Source organism: Hordeum vulgare, chromosome 2H (genome assembly GCF_904849725.1).
Source record: "Hordeum vulgare subsp. vulgare chromosome 2H, MorexV3_pseudomolecules_assembly, whole genome shotgun sequence".
Taxonomy (NCBI): Eukaryota; Viridiplantae; Streptophyta; class Magnoliopsida; order Poales; family Poaceae; genus Hordeum; species Hordeum vulgare.
In genome coordinates, this window is record NC_058519.1 from 80,228,379 (window position 1) to 80,250,977 (window position 22,599).

Below are 22,599 nucleotides of genomic sequence, written 5' to 3' on the forward strand. Positions count from 1 at the left end.
TCAGTGGTGTACATTCCTTGAAATACTTCAGTAGACCGTAGAGCTTTTATTTGTAAATGTAGACTCTGTAGAGAAATACCAACTTACTAACTTCCAAATCTGGAGAACTGAAAAGAGCTTTTCAGATTTGCATAAACCAATTGTGTTCCCCATCATTTGGCAGAGTCGCTGCCAAAGTAGCCAATTTTTGGCTTCAACATGTGGACGAGCAAGATTGACATCATCATGAAAATAATACAGTTTTATTTGAGTTGGGTGTCAAGATGGGAATGGGCCGGCCCGGACCTGGCCTTGGACCTGACCATGTGGCCTCAAAGCCAATTTCAGGGGCCATGGGTCGACCCATTCTCATAAAATCATGTGGCCTTGTTGGCCCATTGGATACCCTAGGGACGACCCAAAATTGAGCTAGAATTCCAGAGTTTTAATGAGCAGGCATGATAATATGAATTAAATAGAAGTTACAAAGGAAGCATAAGTCCATTTTCAACTTTTTTCACAGCCAGTACATCGCAATCACATTCGTTGACGATATTACAGGTTTAATGAGCATCTAGCTACATCTTTTAAGGAGCAGCGATTACATTTTGAAACTTCAGTAAATTATAGAGAAAGCTGACATCTTTTTGCTTCATCATCTACTGAAGGTTAACATCAATTGCCGCAAAAAGCTTCAGTCCTCATTTTTTGTGTTTACAAGGAAATGTTATAAGAGTAATTGTGTGCAAATTTATGAACAGAAATTGAGGGTGACATGTGGTTCAAAAACTGAAATTGGATTCTCATACAAGTTAAGTGACATTTGGAGTTTAAGAGGTCTTGTTGTAGTATGTAGCCATCTAACAAGTTCATGTGGTTCTAATAGAATCTACCTATGAGTAATTATGTGCACATTTATGAATAGAGGAATAAAACTGTTGTTTGACGTGATATTTTGGTAATATGCTTATCTAGCAAACATCATTCTAGATCGCTAAGACAAAGACATGTCAAATACCTTGCAAGTCCATTATAATGTCATGAACTGAAGCCAAGCTACGCCGAGTGTTAGCGGTAGAAAAATAAAAATAAAAGATTCATGAATTTGCATTGAAGCATTAGTAAGAAACAAAGAAAAAACTTGTGTCGTATGGCTTTACCTGTGGCCCTTATCCAATCTTGTAGGCAAACTAAGAGCTTGAAGTGTCGTTGGGGTCATTGACTTTGAAAATCTGAGAGGACTCTCTTTCCTATGCTGAAGGCGGACTCGGATGCCACGAAGAGGCAGGGGCCGCCAAGATATTTGCTGCCATGCGACTCAACGTTGGATATTCAACTGAGTTCGTCTGTCACCATGCAAGGATATTGAATTGATCACTTCAACGGACGGGTACCTTTGACAAGTATGAATCTAGTTCGGTAGAATCCAAATTTGTTGATCGAGCAGTGAGGGTGACATGTTAGTCCCAATCAGTCATAGGATCTTCACCACTTACAGCCATGTCATTATCAACTCCTTGTGACATGGGATCTGAGAAATTGTCATTCAATTGGAGGTATTCCTTGAACAACCTTTGGAACACGTTTTTTTATTTTAGCAATCATTGCTGCAGTTCATTCCCAAACTCTAGGCCAAATCGAAACGCAATATATTTCAACTTGAATTGTGGGTACAAAATCACAGGAATACACAGGCTCAACCATGACATCTTCCAATACCTTTTGAATTTTCTCTTCATATATTTGACTGTTGTACCCATCTGAGAATCCTCTTCATAATGTTGATGCTCCAAGGTGAGCTTCACTTTCCACATTTCATGGAAATACAAGTTAGAAGTTGGATATTTTGTGTCCGATGTCACATTGGTGGCTTCATAAAATACCTTCAGCAACGTGCAAACATCTTCGGCATTTTCCCAATCCTCAAAAGATGGCTGGAAGGTACGTCTATCTTGAACGGCCAAAGAGTCAAACAATCCACGACACTCTTTTGCTATATCAATCATCATGTAGGTTGAGTTCAATCGAGTTGGAACATCAAGACCTAGAGTTTTCCTACATGGTACACCATGTTGCTCAATGATCTCTTGAAACTTTTCCTTTCGACTTGGAGAGCTTCGAATATATTTCACACTTTCACGTATCATATTGATCACTGGACCAAGGAAGTTCAATCATGCTTGACATATCAGATTTATGACATGGGCAGCACACCGTTGGTGAAACAGCTTGCCACCACCAAGTAACATATTCTTAAGGAGCAGATGTTTCCTCAACAGCTTCATCATTGCACCATTGTTGGATGCATTGTCGAGCGTCACAGCAAACTAATTATCTTCAATGTTCCACTCTCTTACAAAATTCACCATGATGTTGAACATTGCATCACCTTTGTGCGACGTCTCCATAGCTGCGAATTTACCTCTTCTGCGGCTTCCTTTCCTCGTGAATGAAGTGAGTTGTCATGCAAATGTATTTGATCGTCTGATTTGATGTCCACAAGTTCGTAGTCAAAGAAATCTTGGATTTGGAGTTTTGGAACATCCCTTGCAGAATTCGCTTCTCTTCCTTAAATGCTTTCATGCAATCATACTTCACTGTTTTTCTGCATATCATCTTGAAACTTGGATTTAGACTAGAAATAAATCTTATGAATCCATCATACTCCACCAATGAGAATGCCAACTCATGCAACACGATCATCATCCTGAGCTCTTGATGTGCTAATGCCTCATTAAAGGTCCAAAGCCCCATTGCAACTCCATCCGGACTCACTATAGAAGCACTTAGCTTCCCAGTAACTCTAAGAAACTTCTTCCTTTCCTTGCGTCTCTTTAAATGTTTGCGCAATGTACTTGTTCCATGTTTAGCTCAGCACAAATTTTCTTTGCAGTGTTTGCACTCAGCAGGTACAACTATGCCATCAACACGAATAGGCTCATATTCTTTCCACACTTTAGACAAAGACTTTCTTCCTGGTTCAGAAAATGATTCCATGTCAATGATCTCAACTTCTCGGAGGCCGATGGAGAGATCGACTAGGGCATAGTGGAGATGGTCCTGGGTCGAACCGTCTGATCCATTGGGTCACATGGTGTGAGCTTCACTGAACCCGTATATGTTTTGAGGCCAACCCATCTGCCTCATTAGCCTTAATATTTTGTGTCGGGTCAGTGACCCGCCCCGCCCCATTCCCATCTTGAGTTGGCTGGTGGTGACTGATCGAATCATATGAATAGACTGCTGCTGGTAGGTGTTAACATGTGTGGTATGCATTATCCCAGTTCAACAAAACAATATATTGGTGTTAACATCCGTTGTTCTTTGTGTGCAATGTTTAACAGGATAATAAACTGATGTTGTTTTCTGCATTTTACATTCCAATTTGTTCCTGAGTTACCTGTAAAAAAAACATCAAAAAAGTTGTTCCTGTGCGTCAGTCATTTTTAAATACCTGTTCTATTAGGCCTCACCTGCTACTCCTGTTTTTGAACAGAAAAAAAAACTGAAATAATAAAATTTCTATGCATAACTTTTGTATCATCATGAAAGAAAATAAAAAAGTTTGTTTGTAAAGATATGGCTCAAGGTCTACCATGGCAAGATTGTTGTGACATCAAAATCAGTATTCAACGCAAAAAAAAATTGAGCTGGTGATATCGTAAATAAAGCATGTATGAACCATGTCTTTTCTTATGCATTGTTTATTGGCATAGTAGTCAAATTACAAGAAACACATTCGAATTCCTCAAATAGCTTAAAATGCAAGTCCGCAGCGCACCCCACTTCAAGAAGGGCCAAAGCACAACAGCTTTTCATTATTATGTATTTTATTCAAGTATTGGTTGGATCTTCCCACAGGGAGAAGGCACCCTTCAAAAATTAGCGTATGCTGCTTATTGTGTCCCAGCACAGATTTGTATTGTTAAACATTTTATTCCAATATTGGTGGGCCGTTATTGTGGCCCAGCACAGATTTGTGTTGTTAAACATTTTATTCCAATATTGGTGGGGCCTTCTCACAGAGAGAAGACACCCTTCAAAAATTAGCGTATGCTGCTTAGTATGGCGTGCACACGGTATTCTTTAGTAAAAGGCGAAAGAATAGTTCGCTTTGTGCTCACCACGCAGCTGCGTGCCTTTCAACCCATGCGCCACCCGCTCTTATGTAGCCCACCTCCCCCGCACTCTCTCCCCTAGCCAGCCGAGGTGGGACTAAACCAGACCAGCGCTCCGCCTCTTCCACTTGACGCACGTCGCACATGCTTCACCAGGAAAGCCAACAGAACTACAGAAGACAGTATGGGCCACCAGGTGATCAGCCCACTCGAGAGGCAACAAGAGCCCAGTCCAACAGGCCCGTCGCCTACCCGTCAAAAAAAAAAAAAACATTAGTGTGCGGCAACAATAGCCCAGTCCTACAAACTCGTCGCCTCACACTTCTGCAACTCCTTTAGAGTGCGGCCCACACAACAGAATATGATCCGCTTCTCATCCCACAAAATAATAAAAAAACTGAATCTCGCAACACACTCCTTCCTGGGTCGTGTGAGTTGCCTCAAAAAAAAAAAATCCCAGTTCATGTGAGCACTAAGTAAAATCGCGTGTTCTTTATTATGCTATATATGTTGTGAACCCAGAATACAATTTGTATTACTCCCTCCATCAGTTAATTCCGAACGAATTCCAAAAAAAAATAAAAATCCAAACAGAGGTAGCAGTATTTGGTTGGCAAAGTTGCCGACGCTCGCTAAAAGGAACAGTGCTCATAACAGCAGCAACGATGTGGCTCTACTCAGCTCTACAAAAACAAAACACGTTACATCATATGAAATCATCAAAAAGAGGAAACATTTTACAACTGTATTTCATTGGACAGAAGCTAGGGCAGAGAAAGGCATTTCACAAGTATGACGACCATGGTTTCTTAATGAAGGTTCGAGTATTCGCTCGGAAACATAAGTTAATAGCTGGCAGAAACAATATACCCTAATTCGCAACGATTTGTTTGTGATCATTGGGAAAACTACAGCAGCTTCTTTCTCTCGAAAAAGGTCTTCAGATGCCACAGCTGCAGCCCTGCCACGGACAAGCAGATGCCAAGCGAGAGGAAACTCAGCCACCCCATCCTCGAGTTTGTCTGCCTGTTGATGTTCTGCATTTCCTCCTCCCTGCACGAGTGATAGATCAACAAAACTTGGTTTCAGAATGGCGTCTCTAGTTATCATGGAATGAAGTTTTACCAGTGCCAAAAAATATATACTAAGCAGACGAATGACAGGTCAAAAACATGGTCTGAGAGTTAGCTGCTCTAAGTAGCATCAAATGAAGTTTACCAGTGCTAGAAATAATAGTCGGTATTGTACCTTTCGCGTAGATAAAACATTTCTTCATGGATAGCTTTGATGGTATCCTCTAGCTTCTTCAGCTCTAGTTCCATCATCTGCAACATGTAAAAATATGAATGCATGAATAGCTGATCCTATGATGAAACAATATAGAATAGTACTACTGCAGCCATACTGCAGTAATATCACTGTATATTACAGCCAAATACTCCCTCCGTCCAAAATAAGTGACTCGACTTTTTACTAACTTTGCACTAGAGTTAGTAGAAAGTTGAGTCACTTATTTTGGGACGGAGGGAGTACTAATTCAAATGATCTATGACATTGTTGTGGAAGACCTATGTGTTTTAATGTATTGGTCATGTACCACATGTTCTCTCCAGAGGTATAGGCATGACAAACGAAATGGTGACTTAACAATGTTAATGACTTCTGTTCATAATAAGACTGCACTCACAGAACCAGATATATTTTTGGGGCTTATTTGATCACTTTATGAGCGGTGTTCAAAAGATACCAAGAACCCCTACTGCCTACTGTTTAAGAACCAACACTAGCCGACACAGTGATACACGTTACCAGCAATGATATGTTCGATGCGCAATTATTAGATGGACAATGTTGCAGATAAGCTATCAAATACCCGATTTCAGAGAGATAAAAAGAATCAGCAGGCATTGAGTCTCCTTTCTGCATTCCATTTCCTTTTTTTTTTGAAAATATGTGTTTATGATGAAGTAACAGAAAATGGCTGCATGTCAAAATTAAAGAATGTCCAAACTGATAACATATCAAATTCATATATTGCTCTACACCAAAAGCTTGTTTGACATATAAAACCTTTGTTCAGTGAGAATCTGACTCTAAATCACACCTTACATTGTGTGCAAGTGATATTCACAATTCAAGTACAATAACATACGGAAACAAGTAAAGAAAAATGCCTAATAGAACATACAGAAGTCAATGTTGTACAAGTAACAAAGCGAACAAAGTAGAACATATTTACCACTAGACTAAGAGTTAGCTTAACTTGAGTAACCACTGCACTACTCAGCATCTTCTCCAAACACACTAATATGCAAGAAAGAATTGACTTGCAAGAACTGTCTCATATTCTTAAACTCCTTGAATCAAAATATAAAACAACCCGGATGCATACTACAGCCAACTCAGGCCTAGAAGGGACTAATCTCATCTCACAGGCAGACCCCTCAACATAAAGTAGAAAAGCCAGAAGGGAACTGATTCAGGTGCGCTCAGAATGACCAGAATGACAGTTCAAAAAAGCGCTAGGCGTTAATTGTGCGTTTTGCCACCGCCTTGTGCTTTTTTGACCAAAGTGTATGCTTATGCGCAATTATGTGCCGATTAAGCATAGTTATGCGCTAGGCGTTTTGTTATCACCTAGAGCCTAGGCGCACTTAAGCGCTCGCTTAGTCGCACCTTTTTTAACCATAATACATACTACAGAAAACCGCATGGCAACCCAAGTGAACAAGCAAACTAAGGAACTCAACTTAATAAAAGTATATAAATGACTAAATTTACAAGGGATCACGGTTTCCACACGAGATATTAACAGACGCTGCAAGCCTACCATGTTCTCTTAAAATTCCAGCATACCCTAGAACTGAATAACTCAATCAAATCTACAAAATCTACCAGTCCTAGAGCCATACTCACTAAATTGCTCTCGAACAGACGAACTCGCAAACAACTCTGTCAATGACATGACACCCGAACAACCCATCATAATAACCCAACAACGCGTGCAAACTCTCAATTTATTTCATATGCAAGCACCCACGTGGGTGACAGGTAGAGTATAATTCCCTGCTACTAGGCGCAAGTTGCAAATTCAATAGAATGAATCACTAGCCAAAACTATATTATCTACAGGACAATTCAGCCATATGAAACAACAAAGTTAGTTGAAATTTGAGCACAAACTGAGGTTAGCAGCCCAAAGGCAGAATCGAAGCACTCACATCGACCTTGCCCTTCTTGGCGACGTTGGACCAGTCCTTGGCCGTGACGCCGCTCTTCCAGTCGAACTCGAAGGTGACGGTGACGGGTGGCTTGTGGTCAGGCGCCCAGAAGCAGGCCAGGTAGTCCCCGGCCTCAACAGCCGTGAAGGCGAAGTGCCCCGACTGCACGTTCTCGGAGTAGTGCATGCTGTTCCCGTACGGCGACGTCACCTGCGTCAGCCCAACCGCACAAATCAGCGAAATCACCGGATCGCCGTGGTTTCCCCCAAACCCAATCGCGGGCCGCTCGACGACGATCGATTAATTACTTACCCTGAGGGAGACGCGGTGCGAATCGGGGAGCTGGGCGTCGGGGTAGCTGGGGTCGGGGCCGACGACGCTGTACTTGCCGACGGCCATGGAGTCGACCTTGATCTCGTCGGAGATGCACTTGGTGTGGCCGGACTCGAGGTCGAACCGGAGGGCGCGCGCCGACGGCGAGGACGCGAAGAGGACGGCAGCCAGGAGGAGGAGCGCGGAGGGGGGCAGGCATCTGGGGGCAGGGGATCCGGGGCGCCGCGCGGCCATGGCCGGAGATCGGAGCGGGAATCGAAGAGCGAGGCAAGGTCCGCGGACGAAGTCACGGGCGTTTGGCTGACTGGGATGGGATGGGGGAGGAGGGGAGAGGCTTGTTGAGGTTTGTGACGTCCAAGTGACTAAAAGTTGGGATTTTTGTATTTATGCCCTTAGTTGTGTCCCCTCGACAGATTTGCCCTTAATTTTTGAAAACACGCGGTCTTGCCCAGCTCACCTCCTTCTTCTTGCGGTTTTGCCCTTCCGACACGGCTCCGTCGAGTCAGCGCCGTTTGACCGCAAACGACGCGTTACTTTGGTCATTTTTACCCCTGTCGGTGCTATACCTAATACCCCTTCGTCCTCAATGTTCTAGCGCAAGGAAACAGAGCAGAGCGGAACGAGGAAGCCGGCGAGGAAAAAGGAGTGGGAGGCAACGCGTGGGGCGGTAGAGCAAGGAGCGGCGGTGCATGGCGAGCTCGGGCTCTTCCATCTTCTCGCCGGTGGTCGCAGAGGTAAGTAAAACTCCAGCAATGCTTCTTCCTCCCCCCAATGCGTTATAGGGTTTGTGATAATTGGGGAATTTCTGATTCAGGTTGATGGGGTCGGGATTGTGGAGCATGTCTCTGAGTTCTATCTTCGAGATGAAAGTTATTGCGGATTGGAGCATTCATCAAAGCATCGCTGCCCTGGTCATGACTGTGTTCCTGCCCGGCGTGTTGCATGGGGAGGAGCTAACACAGGCCGTCGTTTTTTAGGGTGTCCTCTAGATGTAAGATCTTGTGAATTATAGCATGTGTTTGGATGGTGTTTATGCTCTAATGTTTTGATAATGTGATGTGCAGTTACCAGATGAGTGTCACTGGGTGGTTTGGGTTGATCCTCCTCCTCCATTGCATGCTGCCCTTGCTTTTGAAGACATGCACGCAGAGCTAGAACAAAGCTGGATCATAAGCCACAAAATGCAGAAGCAAAATATGGAGCTGTCAAAGAAAAATCTTGCTTTGAAGAAGAAACTGAGAGAGAGAGATGAGATGATGTTAGTTCTGGCATTGTTGTTTGTTGGAATGTGTGTTGTTGTGTTTTTAGTGTTGTAGTTTGCAGCAGTTGTTGAAGAGAGTGTGTGAGAGAGAGATGACCTGAATGTTGTTTGTAATGCACTATTGTATGAATTTGAAGATCATTATTCTCTGCTCATGCTTGTTGAAGAAAGTGTGTCTGAGAGAGCAATTATAGCACATATTGTACCAAATAGAGCAACCTGGTACAACACTTTATTCTACCAAATTCCACAAACTGACATTGTACCAAATTCCACAAACTGACATTGTACCAAATACAACACTTCATAGTGCATTGCCAAATATAACATAGTACCAAATACAGCAATTTATCGTACCAACACACAATAACAAGATAATAGCACTAGAACATAAGTTTCTTGCTCCTGGTGTTCTTGGCTGAGTTTGGAGCTTGCATTGCCTTGCTTATAGTGTTCTTTGCTGGGTTTGGAGCTTCAACAGTTGTTGCTGCTCTTTTTGGAGAGGAACCTTTGCTTTCAAGCTCCTGCTCCACACCTATATTCTGCTTGACACACCTGGGAGAAGGTCCTCTTCCTGCTACCCTTTTATAATTTTTCCTAGGGCTAAAACAAGTGGAAGCATATCACAATTTGAAAGATTTTGTAAGATGAAAACATGTAAGAAAGCCAAGATTTAGTACCTGACTGCACAACTAGCTTCTGTAGATGCATCATGTGAGGGCTCCTTTGGTGGTGGCATCTGCTGCTGAACATCAGGTGTTGTCTCATCCTCCTCCTCCTCCTCCTCCTCCTCCTCCTCTTGTATTTCTGCTTGTGCTGGTTCATTGGTTGTAGGATGATCATCTGCATTGTCTGCTCCCCAGTGTTCATCTTCACCAAAGGCTGGATCAACAGATTGTTTGCAACCCTTAGCTTTGTGTCCACATCTACCACACCTTTTGCACTTATACTTTCTAGGACCAAGGCCTTTTCCTTCAGTGCTACTTCTAATCCTTTGTTTTCGTGGTCTGCCTGGAGGTCTAGCTTGAATAGGAGCACACAGTTTGAATCCAGGATCTACAATGTCCCACTGTTGCTTGCCTTATAAAGCTGGTATGTTCTCAGCATAAGTAGCTCTGAACATGTCAACTGAGTAATATTTATGGACATACTGATCTATTCCACTTGCTTCACCTCTTAGAGCAGTGATAAAGAAAAGTGCATGGATGCATGGTTTACCAGAGATCTGCCATTGTCTACAACTGCAAGACCACTTCTCTAAGTCAACAGGATACCTCCATTCTCTTTTCTCACTATCAGTAGCAGTCACCTCTGCCTCTGTTGGGCTTCTCCTCACTATACTCATTTGCAAACCTCTTGTTTTCTCCATTAACACCTTCATTACTGCTGGTATGATGGAGTGCCCAATGAAATGGTCCATGGCAATTATGTTTCTTAAGTCAAATTTCTCCATGATATACTGCATTATCTTGTCTAGCAGATCAACTATGTTCATGCTCTTGTATTTTTTGATTCTGGAGTTGAATGACTCAGCTAGGTTGTTATTGACATAGTCAACCTTGCTTATCTCATTGAAATCAGCTCTTGCCCATATTTTTGTGTGGTGTTCCTCTAAATATTCCTTTACTTTGGGTTTGCTTTTCAACTGGCTCAAGTGATAGTTGTGTTTCTTGATGCTACAAGTTAGTGAGCATGGCCACAAATTATCATCATAAAACTTCCCTTTGAATTTCTTGCTGAAATTCTGGGCCAAGTGCCTCATGCACTCTCTATGCTCCACTCCAGGGTAAACTTCCTCAACAGCACTTTCCAATCCCTTGCAAGCATCAGTATGTATCACTAAACCTTCTGGATGCCCTATTACTTTCTTCAAGTTTCTAAAAAACCAAGTCCAGCTCTCAATTGACTCCACTTCCAGAACACCATATGCAACAGGAAATAACCAGTTGTGAGCATCTAGGGCACATGCTGCCACTAGTTGCCCGCTGAACCTACCAGTCAATGCAGTAGCATCTACAGCTAGGTATGGCCTGCACCCCTCCAGAAAACCCTTTTGACATGCTTTGAAGCACACAAACACCCTTCTAAAGCATTCCTTGTACAACTTTTTGTTGTTTATCTTGTACTCAACTTTGTGCTTGTCAATTTCCACAATACTGCCTGGTGATGCCCTCTCTACTTCAGCTTTAAAGCTATATAACAGTTGAAAGCTATCACCATACTTTCCATACAATTTGTTATTCCTCATTAAAGAGGCATGCAGTCTCCACTTGCATCTCTCATAAGCACATTTGACAGTAAACCTTGTTGGATCACTTTTCAGAGTGAGGAACTCAGTTTCAGACTTGATTGAGAAGCTTGCAACTGCATTTCTGCAGTCAACAGCACTAGGAAATACCACACCTTCAGCAATACATGGATTTTCCTTGTCATACATCTCTACAGGTCTGTCCTCTGCTGCATCTTCAAAAACTCTCATCTCAACATCCTCTTGCTTCTCATCTTCATCTACATCTGAAAATTCTGCTGGAATGTACTCTTTATCTGCTGCATCTTCTTCAGCATTATTGTGTTGGACATATCCAGGATATAGAACCTCATCCTCCGCAGCAGGTGCATCAGGCAATGCCTCCTCCACAACAGGATCAAGTGTCTTCTTTTGGTGTTCTTGGCTTTCATTGTCACTTGCAGTTGCATTAACACTTGGTGTTCTAGGAGCACTTGGTGTTCTACTGCTGGCCCTAGTTCTAGATGCAGATGGCCTGGAACTAGATGGGTTAACACATCTCTGACCTCTAGTTCTTTGTATAACTGTGATTTCCAAATTGCATGACATTGTTGTTGCATTACTTGCAAACATCACACCTAACTCTGCATCACACTGCACAGGGACCCAACAAAGTTTGGAACTATTCCAGTATCTAATCTCCACTGCATCAAACAATCCCCATGGATACTTGGCACAAATGGCAGCCCTAAAATTAGTATATGAACTAGTGCAGTCCACAACTAAAGGAAATGAGAATCCACAATGTTTTCCTTTTGTACCACCAGAAACTAGAACAGTGGTATCCATTCTAATTGAAAGAAAGAAAGCTATAGCTGGATCCGTCCTATCATATTAAACACAATCTGCAGTGAGAAAAGGCACAAACCCTAAATCCAAGCAAATCAGGTCCGTTACTAACCCTGAGGGAATTTGCTAACCATCTCCGCCAGAGCTTATCACCGTTTGTGCAGATCCTGCACCGCTCCTCGACGCTGCTACAGATCCGCCACAAGGGCTGCTCTTGTCGCCGTTGGTGCCGCCCTTGTCGCCGTTGGTGCCTTCTCCGCTCTCTCCACTCTCCCCCATCACCTTGCGCAATGGATCTTGCCGCCGAAATTTAGGGTTCGTGAGAGGGAAAGAGAGACAGCGCGGGGAATGAGAGAGCGTGAGTGAGAACGGGGGCAAGACAGAGTGGGGAATGAGAGAGCGTGAGGGAGCACGGGGGCAAGCGGTGTCCAAAGTAACGCGTCGTTTGCGGTCAAATGGCGCTGACTGGACGGAGCCGTGCCGGAAGGGCAAAACCGCAAGAAGGGGGAGGTGAGCTGGGCAAGACCGCTTGTTTTCAAAAATTAGGGGCAAATCAGTCGAGGGGGACACAACTAAGGGCACAGATACAAATATCCCCTAAAAGTTTATACTACTATCAATCTTTTTTCTTTTGGCTGGGATTTAGTGATCAATTTTCCTACAAAAAAACTGAGGACAATGCTCATAGTGCTCGAATCATGAGATCACTTCGTGCATTAACATTGTTGAAGCAACATGAGTTATGAGAACATAAGTTAGTTGATTGCTTACCGACTTAATCTTCTTAAAAAAGGCATTGTTTGGAGGATTGTTGTAAGAGTACAGTTTATCCTAAGTAGTTTTGGTGGTTGATGACAATGCCTCTTACGGACTAATCGTGTGCATTAAACTTTCATAGATTATCAGGTGGCACGAGACGGTTATTTTTCCCTCGGTGGTTGGAAGAGAAGACGGTGTTTTTCTACTGATTTAGTGTTAACGGACTTGAGTCATAGGTAACTCCTACTATAAGGAGCGGATCCGCGTTTGGAAAGGTTGGGAGGAACAAACACGTACACATTTGCACCCCCATCCGATTCCTGGCACAATGGAGCTTCTATTCTGCCTCTAAGGACCTCAAAGCTATATAAGTGAAAGCACCGCTCCAGCGGTACTGCCGCCCTCCGGGTCTGGCCTCACTTCCGCTTGTATTTTATTTCTGGCTTCTTCAATGCCTTTTCCATTTTTTAGCGGAAGTATCGCTTGGGGAGGAGAGGTAGTACCGCTCCAGCGGTACTGCCGCCCTCCCCTTTCGTCCTTAATTCTGCTTAGTTTTTCCTTCTGGCATCTTCGGTCCCTATTGTACTTGTTGAGCGGAAGTATCGCTCGCAGGAGGGCGGAAGTACCGATCCCTGCGCTGTACTGTCGCTTAAGTGTGACTTATGGGCAGAAAAGCGGTCAAATTCTTCCCACTATATATAGGTCTTCTTCCCCCAAGAGACCTTACCTTTCTTCCTTACTATGATCCATTGTTGCTCCTAAGATTACCCTTGCCCGATCTCTCTCCCTAGCCATCAATTCTTGTTGATGCTCTAGGGTTTGAAGGAGAAGGCCTTGATCTACACTTCCACCAAGAGAAAAATTGTTTCCCTCATTAATCACTCGCAGATTTTGTTACTCTTGGGTGTTTGAGCATCGTAGACAGAAGAGGTCACCTTGAAGCTATATTCCATTGTGGTGAAGCTTCGTTGTTTCATTGAGAGCCTCTAATTCAGTTGTGGAGATTGCCCCAACCTTGTTTGTAAAGGTCCGGTCGCCGCCTTCACGGGCACCACTAGTGGAATCATGACATCTCACATTGTGTGAGTGCGTGAGGAGAATACGGTGGCCTTAGTGGCATCTTGGGAGCATTGTGCATCCACACTGCTTTTGCGGAGACGTACTTCCCCTCAAAGGGAAGGAACTTCGGAAACACATCCTCGTCTTCATCGGTTCCACTTGTGGTTACTTCTTATCTTTAGTTGTATTTGTTACTTGTTTGTCATTGTTGTTGTTAGCATCATATAGGTTGCTCACTTAGTTGCATTTATTGACAACCTATTTGTTGCTAAACTTAATTTATTAAAGAAAATCTTAAAATTGCTAGTTGCCTATTCACCCCTCCTCTAGTCAACCATATCGATCCTTTCAATTGCCAATGGGCAAAGTCTCCGCATTTGGCGTGGTTGTTGGATGGCCCATAAGCCATATGATCTCATGTAAGGGAAGGTGCAGGTTTAAGTGGGTACCTGAACTTTTATACCACAATGGCTCTTGGGACTCTACACAACTTGAACAATATTTTGTTGTTGGCGGGTGTGTGTGAAATTCAAAGGATTAGACCCTCATCCATGAATGGGTGATGATTTCATTGCATGGTCGCCTGAAAAAAGTGGATATTTTTCTGTTAAGAGCGCCTACCACTTAGCTTCTAATGAACTCCTCACTGGATTCTGTTGGGGAACGTTGCATGGGAAACAAAAAAAATCCTACGCACACGAAGACCTATCATGGTGATATCCATCTACGAGTGGAGATTTGGATCTACGTACCCTTGTAGATTGCATAGCAGGAAGCGTTAAGAAACGCGGTTGATGTAGTGGAACGTCTTCACGTCTCTCGAACCATCCCACGAATCATCCCGCGATCCGTCCCACGATCAGTTCCGATCTAGCGCCGAACGGACGGCGCCTCCGCGTTCAGCACACGTACAGCTCGACGATGATCTCGGCCTTCTTGATCCAGCAAGCAAGACAGAGAAGTAGATGAGTTTTCCGGCAGCGTGACGGCGCTCCGGTGGTGGTGATGATCTACTCCTACAGGGCTCCGCCCAAGCTCCGCAGAAATCCGATCTAGAGGTGAAACTGTGTGGTTTAGGCTATAGTTGCACGTGGCAAAGTTGTATCTCAAAAAACCCTAAACTGCCACTATATATAGCAGGGAGGGGGAGGGGCTAGCCTTGAGGCACAAGGCCTGAAGGGTGCGCCGGCCGCCAGGGAGGAGGAGGACTCCTCCTCCAATTCGGTTTGGGAAGGAGGAGTCCTCCTCTTCCTTCCCACCTCCCTCTTTCCTTTTTCCTTTTCTTTTCTTTTGGTATTTTCTTTATGTGGCGCCATGGGCTCCTTGGGCTGACTCCACCAGCCTACTAAGGACTTGTGGCGCCATCCTAGGGCCTTGGGCTTACTCCCGGGTGGGTGGGCCCCTCCCGGTGAACTCCCTGAACCCATTCGTCACTCCCGGTACACTATCGGAATTGCCCGAAACTTTCCGGTAACCAAATGAAACCATCCTATATATCAATCTTCATTTCTGGACCATTCTGGAAACCCTCGTGACGTCCGTGATCTCATCCGGGACTCCGAACAACATTCAGTAACCACACATATAACTTAACTATACTAAAACATCATCGAACCTTAAGCGTGCAGACCCTGCAGGTTTGAGAACTATGTAGACATGCCCCGAGGCACTCCTCGGTCAATATCCAATAGCGGGACCTGGATTCCCATATTGGATCCTACATGTTATCCGAAGATCTTATCGGTTGAACCTCAGTGTCAAGGATTCACATAATCCCGTATGTCATCCCCTTTGTCCTTCGATATGTTACTTGCCCGAGATTCGATCCTCGGTATCCGCATACCTATTTCAATCTCGTTACCGGCAAGTCTCTTTACTCGTTCCGTAATACAAGATCCCGTGACTTACACTTAGTCACATTGCTTGCAAGGCTTCTGTGTGATGTTGTATTACCGAGTGGGCCCCGAGATACCTCTCTGTCACACGGAGTGGCAAATCCCAGTCTTGATTCATACTAACTCAACGAACACCTTCGGAGATACCTGTAGAGCACCTTTATAGTCACCCAGTTACGTTGCGACGTTTGATGCACACAAGGTATTCCTCCGGTGCCAGTGAGTTATATGATCTCATGGTCATAGGAACAAATACTTGACACGCAGGAAACAATAGCAATAAAACGACATGATCAATATGGTACGTTCATAGTTTGGGTCTAGTCCATCACATGATTCTCCTAATTATGTGATCCAGTTATCAAGTGACAACACTTGCATATAGTCAGAAAACTTTGACTATCATTGATCAACTGGCTAGCCAACTAGAGGCTTGCTAGGGACATTGTTTCGTCTATGTATCCACACATGTATCTATGTTTTCATTCAATACAATTATAGCATGGATAATAAACATTTATCTTTAAATAGGAAATATAATAATAACTATTTATCATTGCCTCTAGGGCATATTTCCAACAGTCTCCCACATGCACTAGAGTCAATAATCTAGTCCTCACATCGCCATGCGATTTACATTGTAATAAATCTAACACCCATATACTTCTGGTGTTGATCATTGCTACTGCGACAACAGACCTTCCCTGGCAACGGCGCCAGGAATCGTGCTGCTACGGCTACGCCTATAGGGACTTCCTTGGAAAATATGCAAAGGATTTCCCCGCGGCCTTGGAGCCTTGCGTTGGTGTTCCCTTGAAGAGGAAAGGGTGATGTAGCACAACGGCGGTAAGTATTTCCCTCAGTTTGAGAACCAAGGTATCAATCCAGTAGGAGGAGCGTTCAAGTCACAAGTACCTGCACAAACACAAAGAGCTTGCACCCAACGCTATGAAGGGGTTGTCAATCCCTTATAGATTGTTTGCAAAGTGAGAACTGAAAACAAAAAGTAAACAAAGCAAAGTAAAAGTGAAAGTGGAGACGATAGTCGTGAATAGACCCGGGGGCCGTAGTGTTCACTAGTGGCTTCTCTCATGAAAGCAAGTAGACGGTGGGTGAACGAATTACTGTCAAGCAATTGATAGAACCGTGCAAAGTCGTGATGTTATCTATGGCAATGATTATATCTATAGGCATCACGTCCAAAACGAGTAGACCGATACTTTCTGCATCTACTACTATTACTCCACACGTCGACCGTTATCCAGCATGCATCTAGTATATTAAGTCCAAAAGAACAGAGTAACGCCTTAAGCAAGATGACATGATGTAGATGAACAATCTCAAATCTATGATGAAAGCCCATCTTGTTACCCTTGATGGCAACAACACGATGCGTGCCTTGCTGCCCCTTCTGTCACTGGGAAAGGTCACCACACGATATGGACCCAAAACCAAGCACTTCTCCCATTGCAAGAATCATAGATCTAGTTGGCCAAACAAAACCCAAGACTCGGAGAGACTTACAAGGATATCAAATCATGCATATAAGAAATCAGCAAAGACTCAAATATAATTCATAGATAATCTGATCACAAATCCACAATTCACCGGATCTCGACAAAAACACCACGAAAGAGGATTACATCGGATAGATCTCCATGAAGATCATGGAGAACTTTGTATTGAAGATCCAAGAGAGAGAAGAAGCCATCTAGCTACTAACTATAGACCCGTAGGTCTGAAGTGGACTACTCACGAGTCATTGGAGAGGCAATGATGTTGATGTAGAAGCCCTCCAACTCCAAAGTCCCCTCCGGCAGGGCACCGGGAAGGGTCTCCAGATGAGATCTCGCGGAAACGGAAGCTTGCGGCGACGGAAAAGTGTTTTCGTGGATGCCCTGATTTTTTCTGGATTTTTAGGGAATTTATAGGCAAAAGAGCTAGGGCAGGGGAGCGCCAGGGAGGCCACAAGCCTGGTTGCCGCGGGCCCCCTGGCGCGGCAACAGGGCTTGTGGGCTCCGTGTGGGCCTCCTGCCTTGGCCCTCAAGCCTTGGCCCAAAATCAGATCTGAAAAGAGTCAAAAACACAGAAAAAACAGGAACTGGCACTTGGCACTGAATTAATAAGTTAGTCCCAAAAAGATATAAAAGGTAAACAAAACATCCAAAGTTGACAAGATAACAACATGAAACCATCAAAAATTATAGATACGTTTGAGACGTATCAAGCATCCCCAAGCTTAACTTCTGCTCGTCCTCGAGTAGGGAAGTGATAAAGAATGAATTTTTGATGCTTTCATGCTACCTACCATAGATGTCCTTTCTAACTCCTGTTATGTGATGTGAATGTTCAGATCCATTAGATTCAAAACAATAGTTTGCTATTGACGTGGAGACAATAATACTTCAAGCAAACTAGCAAGGTAATCATGAACTTTCAAAATAACAAGGCCAAAAGAAAGTTATCCCCACAAAATCATATAGTCTGGCTATGCTCTATCATACTTGCACAACGAATTTAAGTCATGCACAACCCTGATATTGGCCAAGTAATTGTTTTCACACCTTTACTTTCTCAAACCTTTTCAACTCTCACGCAATACATGAGCGTGAGCCATGGTTTTAGCACTATAAGTGGTGTGGAGTGTGGTGGAGGTTGCAAGGCAAACAAGGAGAAGATGGTCACGTTGACTAGGCATATCAATGAGCTATGGAGTTGCTCATCAATAGATATCAACGTGAATGAGTAGGGATTGCCATACAAATGATGCACTAGAGCTAAGAGTATGTGAAAGCTCTTAAAGAAAACCAGTGGGTGTGCATCCAACTTGCTTGCTCACGAAGACCTAAGGCAATTGTGAGGAAGCCTATCATTGGAATATACAAGCCAAGTTATATAATGAAAAATTCCCACTAGCTATATGGTGGTGACAAAACGAGAGACTCTCAATCATGAAGAACATGGTGCTTAATATGCACAAGTGTGGAAAGGTGGTAGTAGCATTGTCCCTTCTCTCTTTTTCTCTCATTTTTTTGGTGGGCTCTTTGGCCTTTATTTATTTATTATGGTGGGCATATTTGGCCTCTTTTATTTCCTCACATGGGAAAATGCTCCATCAATGATGATCATCACACTTACAACTCAAAACTTAGAGCAATGATGACTCTATATGGAATGCCTTCGGTAGTGTACCGTGACAATGATCTAGCATGGCATAGACATCAATGGAAACATCATGCTAGCTATCTTATGATCATGCAAGGGCAATGTAGAAGTGGTGGCACATGTCATGGTGGTAGTCGTATGGCAATATATCTTGGAATAGCTTTGAAAAAGCCATAGTAGGTAAGTATGGTGGCTGTTTTGAGGGAGGCTATATGGGTGGTTTTGTGCACCAGCGAAAGTTGCACGGCACTAAAGAAGATAGTGATGGTGGAAGGTGAAAATGCATCTAAACCATGGACTCAACATTAGTCATGAAGAACTCATATACTTGTTGCAAAAGTTTTAGTAGTAATCGAAACAAAGCATTCAACGCATACTCCTAGGGGAAGGGTTGGTAGGTATAAACCATCGCGCGATCCCGACCGCCACACAAAGGATGACAATCAATATACTAATCATGCTCAGACTTCATCACATAGCGGTTCACCATACGTGCATGCTACGGGAATCACTAACTTCAACACAAGTATTTCTAGATCCACAACACCTTACTAATATAACTTCAATATTACCACAACCACAACTCAAAACTAATTGAGATGAATCAAACTTCTCTAACTATTCAATGCACATGAACGTGGAAGTTTTCATATCCCTTTGGATAACTACCCCTTTTGAGACTACTATCATAGCATAGATCAACTACCAAGCCACGTGCTTCCGTGCTCTAAAAGATATAAGTGAAGCACACAGAGCAAAATCAACTAGCTCAAAAGATATAAGTGAAGCACATGTGAGCTGAATTGTCTAACCAAAGGATATAAGCGAATCTCGACAAAATCACGGTGAGTGCATGTCTCTCTCTCTAGGTGTGTAGAAAGGATGATGTGACACAACAAAAATAAAAGACTCCTACGATACAAGACGCTCCAAGCAAAACAAATAACATGTGGTGAATAAAAATATAGCCCCAAGTAACGTTACCGATGGATTGGAGACGAAAGAGGGGATGCCTTCCCGGGGCATCCCCAAGCTTAGGCTTTTACGGCATCCTTGATTCAACTTGGGGTGCCTTGGGAATCCCCAAGCTTGAGCTCTTGCCACTCTTTATCTCTTTGTCCATAAGAACTTCACCCAAAACTTGAAAACTTCACAACACGAAACTTAAACAGAAACTCGTGATAACATTAGTATAAGAAAGCAAACCACCACTTCCTTAGGTACTGTAGCAAACTTAAATTTTACTTATGTTGATGTTGGGTTACTGTATTTTCAATCTTCCATGGCTAGTACCCCCCGATACTATCCATAGTTTCATCAAAATAAGCTACCAACTCAACAAAAATAGAATCTGTTAACAGCAGACCAGTCTATAGCAATCTGTATACTTCGTATACTTCTGGTACTTCAAATTTTTTGAAACATTACGACGGTCTGAAGAATTTGTGTAGCAATCGGCAGCAAAAAGAATAAACTCAAAATCTCTTACATAAGAAAAATGAAAATTCTTTTCGTGAGCAGAAAGTTTCTGTCTTTTCCAGCATGACCAAACGATCATCCCCAAGACTAATCATAACGGTTTTGCTTGGCACAAACGCAAAAAGAAACACAAAAAATACAATCATAACAGAATTATGAAAGTGTGGAAAACACAAAACAGAAAGAAAAAGGATAGATTCATTGGGTTGCCTCCCAACAAGCGTTATTGTTTAACGCCCTTAGCTAGGCAAAAGGTGATGGAATCACGTATAGTCATCTTTGGTGCTCAAACCATAAGTAGCCCTCATCATAGATTAATAAGGCAATCTTATTTTCTTTCTAGGAAAGTGCTCCATGCCCTTCTTTAGGGGAAATTGAAATCTAATATTCCCTTCCTTCATATCGATGATAGCACCAATAGTCCTTAGGAAAGGTCTACCAAGAATAATGGGACATGAAGGATTGCAATCTATATCAAGTACAATGAAATCCATGGGTACATATTTCTTATTTGCAACAATAAGAACATCATCGATCCTTCCCATGGGTTTCTTGACAGTAGAATCTGCAAGATGCAAATTAAGAGAACACTCTTCAATCTCATGAAAACCAAGAATATCACATAAAGACTTTGGAATCGCGAAAACACTAGCACCCAAATCACACAAAGCATTGCATTCATAGTTTTTGATCTTGATTTTGATAGTAGGTTCCCACTCATCATGAAGTTTTCTAGGTATAGAGACTTCTAATTCAAGCTTCTCTTCAAGAGATTTCATCATAGCATCTACGATATGTGCGGTAAATGCTTTGCTTTGGCTATAAGCATGTGGAGAGTTTGCAATGGATTGCATCAAGGAAATGCATTCAAACAAGGAGCAACTATCATAATTGAATTCCTTGAAATCCAAAGTGGGAGTTTCATAACTACCCAAATTTTTGATTTCTTCTACTCCACTCTCCACACCTTTATCATCAAGATAGGTGGACTCCGAATCATTGGGGCGTTTTTCAACCAAAGTGGATTCATATCCAGCCCCTTCATCAATAGGTTTGACACGTGAAAACAAAGATTCAAGAGGAGTCACACCAAGCACTTTAAGATCTCCGTGATTTGCATCACTAGAACGCACCCTTTTAAACCATTCATGCCTAGCGCGAATTTGGGCGGTTCTTTCTTTGCTCTCATTCATGGAGACACTCATAGCTTTTAAAATTTCATCCAAGTTGACCTTGGGAGGAGCACATCTAACTTTCAAAGCATCAATATCACAAGACATCCTATCAACGCTCTTAGCCAAATCGTCTATTTTGAGTAGTTTTTCCTCTATGGACGCATTGAAAATCTTTTGAGAGTTGATGAACTCTTTGATATTACTCTCTAAATCAGAGGGTAATTTTTTGTGATTTCCATAAGTGTTGTTGTAGGAATTGCCATAATTGTTAGAGGAGTTACTAGGAAAAGGCCTAGGAACATAGTTTCCTCTAAAAGCATTGTTGTTGCCAAAATTGTTCCTACCAACAAAATTAACGTCCAAACTAGCGTTGCTACTCTCAATCAAGGAAGATAGTGGCATGTCATTAGGATCTAAAGGAGCATGTCTACTAGCAACCAAATTCATCAACTCGTCCATCTTAGCACTAAGCGAGTTAATTTCTTCTATAGCGTGTACCTTTTTGCTAGTAGGTGACCTTTCAGTGTGCCACTGAGAGTAGTTGGTCATGATATTGTCTAGGAGTTTTGTAGCGTCTCCTAACGTGATTTCCATGAACGTTCCACCTGAGGCGGAGTCCAAGATATTGCGAGAAGCAAAATTCAAACCAGCATAAAATATTTGTATAATCATCCACAAACTCAAGCCATGAGCAGGACAATTTCTAATCATTAACTTTATCCTCTCCCAAGATTGTGCAATGTGTTCATGATCAAGTTGCTTGAAATTCATGATATCGTTACGTAGAGAGATAATCTTATCCGGCGGAAAATACTTGGATATGTAAGCATCTTTGCACTTATCCCAAGAATCGATACTATTTTTAGGCAAAGAAGAAAACCAAGTTTTTGCGCGATCTCACAACGAGAAAGGAAAAAGCTTTAACTTAATCACGTCATTATCCACATCTCTTTTCTTTTGCATATCGCAAAGTTCAATGAAGGTATTGAGATGGGATGCGGCATCTTCACTAGGAAGGTCAGAGAATTGCTCTTTCATAACAAGATTCAGCAAGGCAACGTTGATTCCATACGATTCCG

The 22,599-nt window shown here is 42.8% G+C and overlaps 1 protein-coding gene and 1 non-coding gene across 2 annotated transcripts; both read right to left on the reverse strand.

Annotated features, from left to right (window-relative positions):
* Nucleotides 1-3,992: 3,992 nt before the first annotated feature.
* On the reverse strand, nt 3,993-4,112 carry LOC123433643. Its single transcript, XR_006624983.1, has one exon. It is a non-coding gene; the product is annotated as a U5 spliceosomal RNA (small nuclear RNA).
* Nucleotides 4,113-4,798: 686 nt separating this feature from the next.
* Nucleotides 4,799-8,002, reverse strand: LOC123425175 (transmembrane emp24 domain-containing protein p24delta9-like). Its single transcript, XM_045108854.1, has 4 exons — nt 7,631-8,002; nt 7,319-7,528; nt 5,346-5,422; nt 4,799-5,150 (listed from the first exon to the last, which is right to left on the reverse strand). Exons 1-4 carry the CDS (start codon nt 7,883-7,885, stop codon nt 5,006-5,008), a joined length of 687 nt encoding a protein of 228 aa, XP_044964789.1. The 5' UTR covers nt 7,886-8,002; the 3' UTR covers nt 4,799-5,005.
* Nucleotides 8,003-22,599: the final 14,597 nt, after the last annotated feature.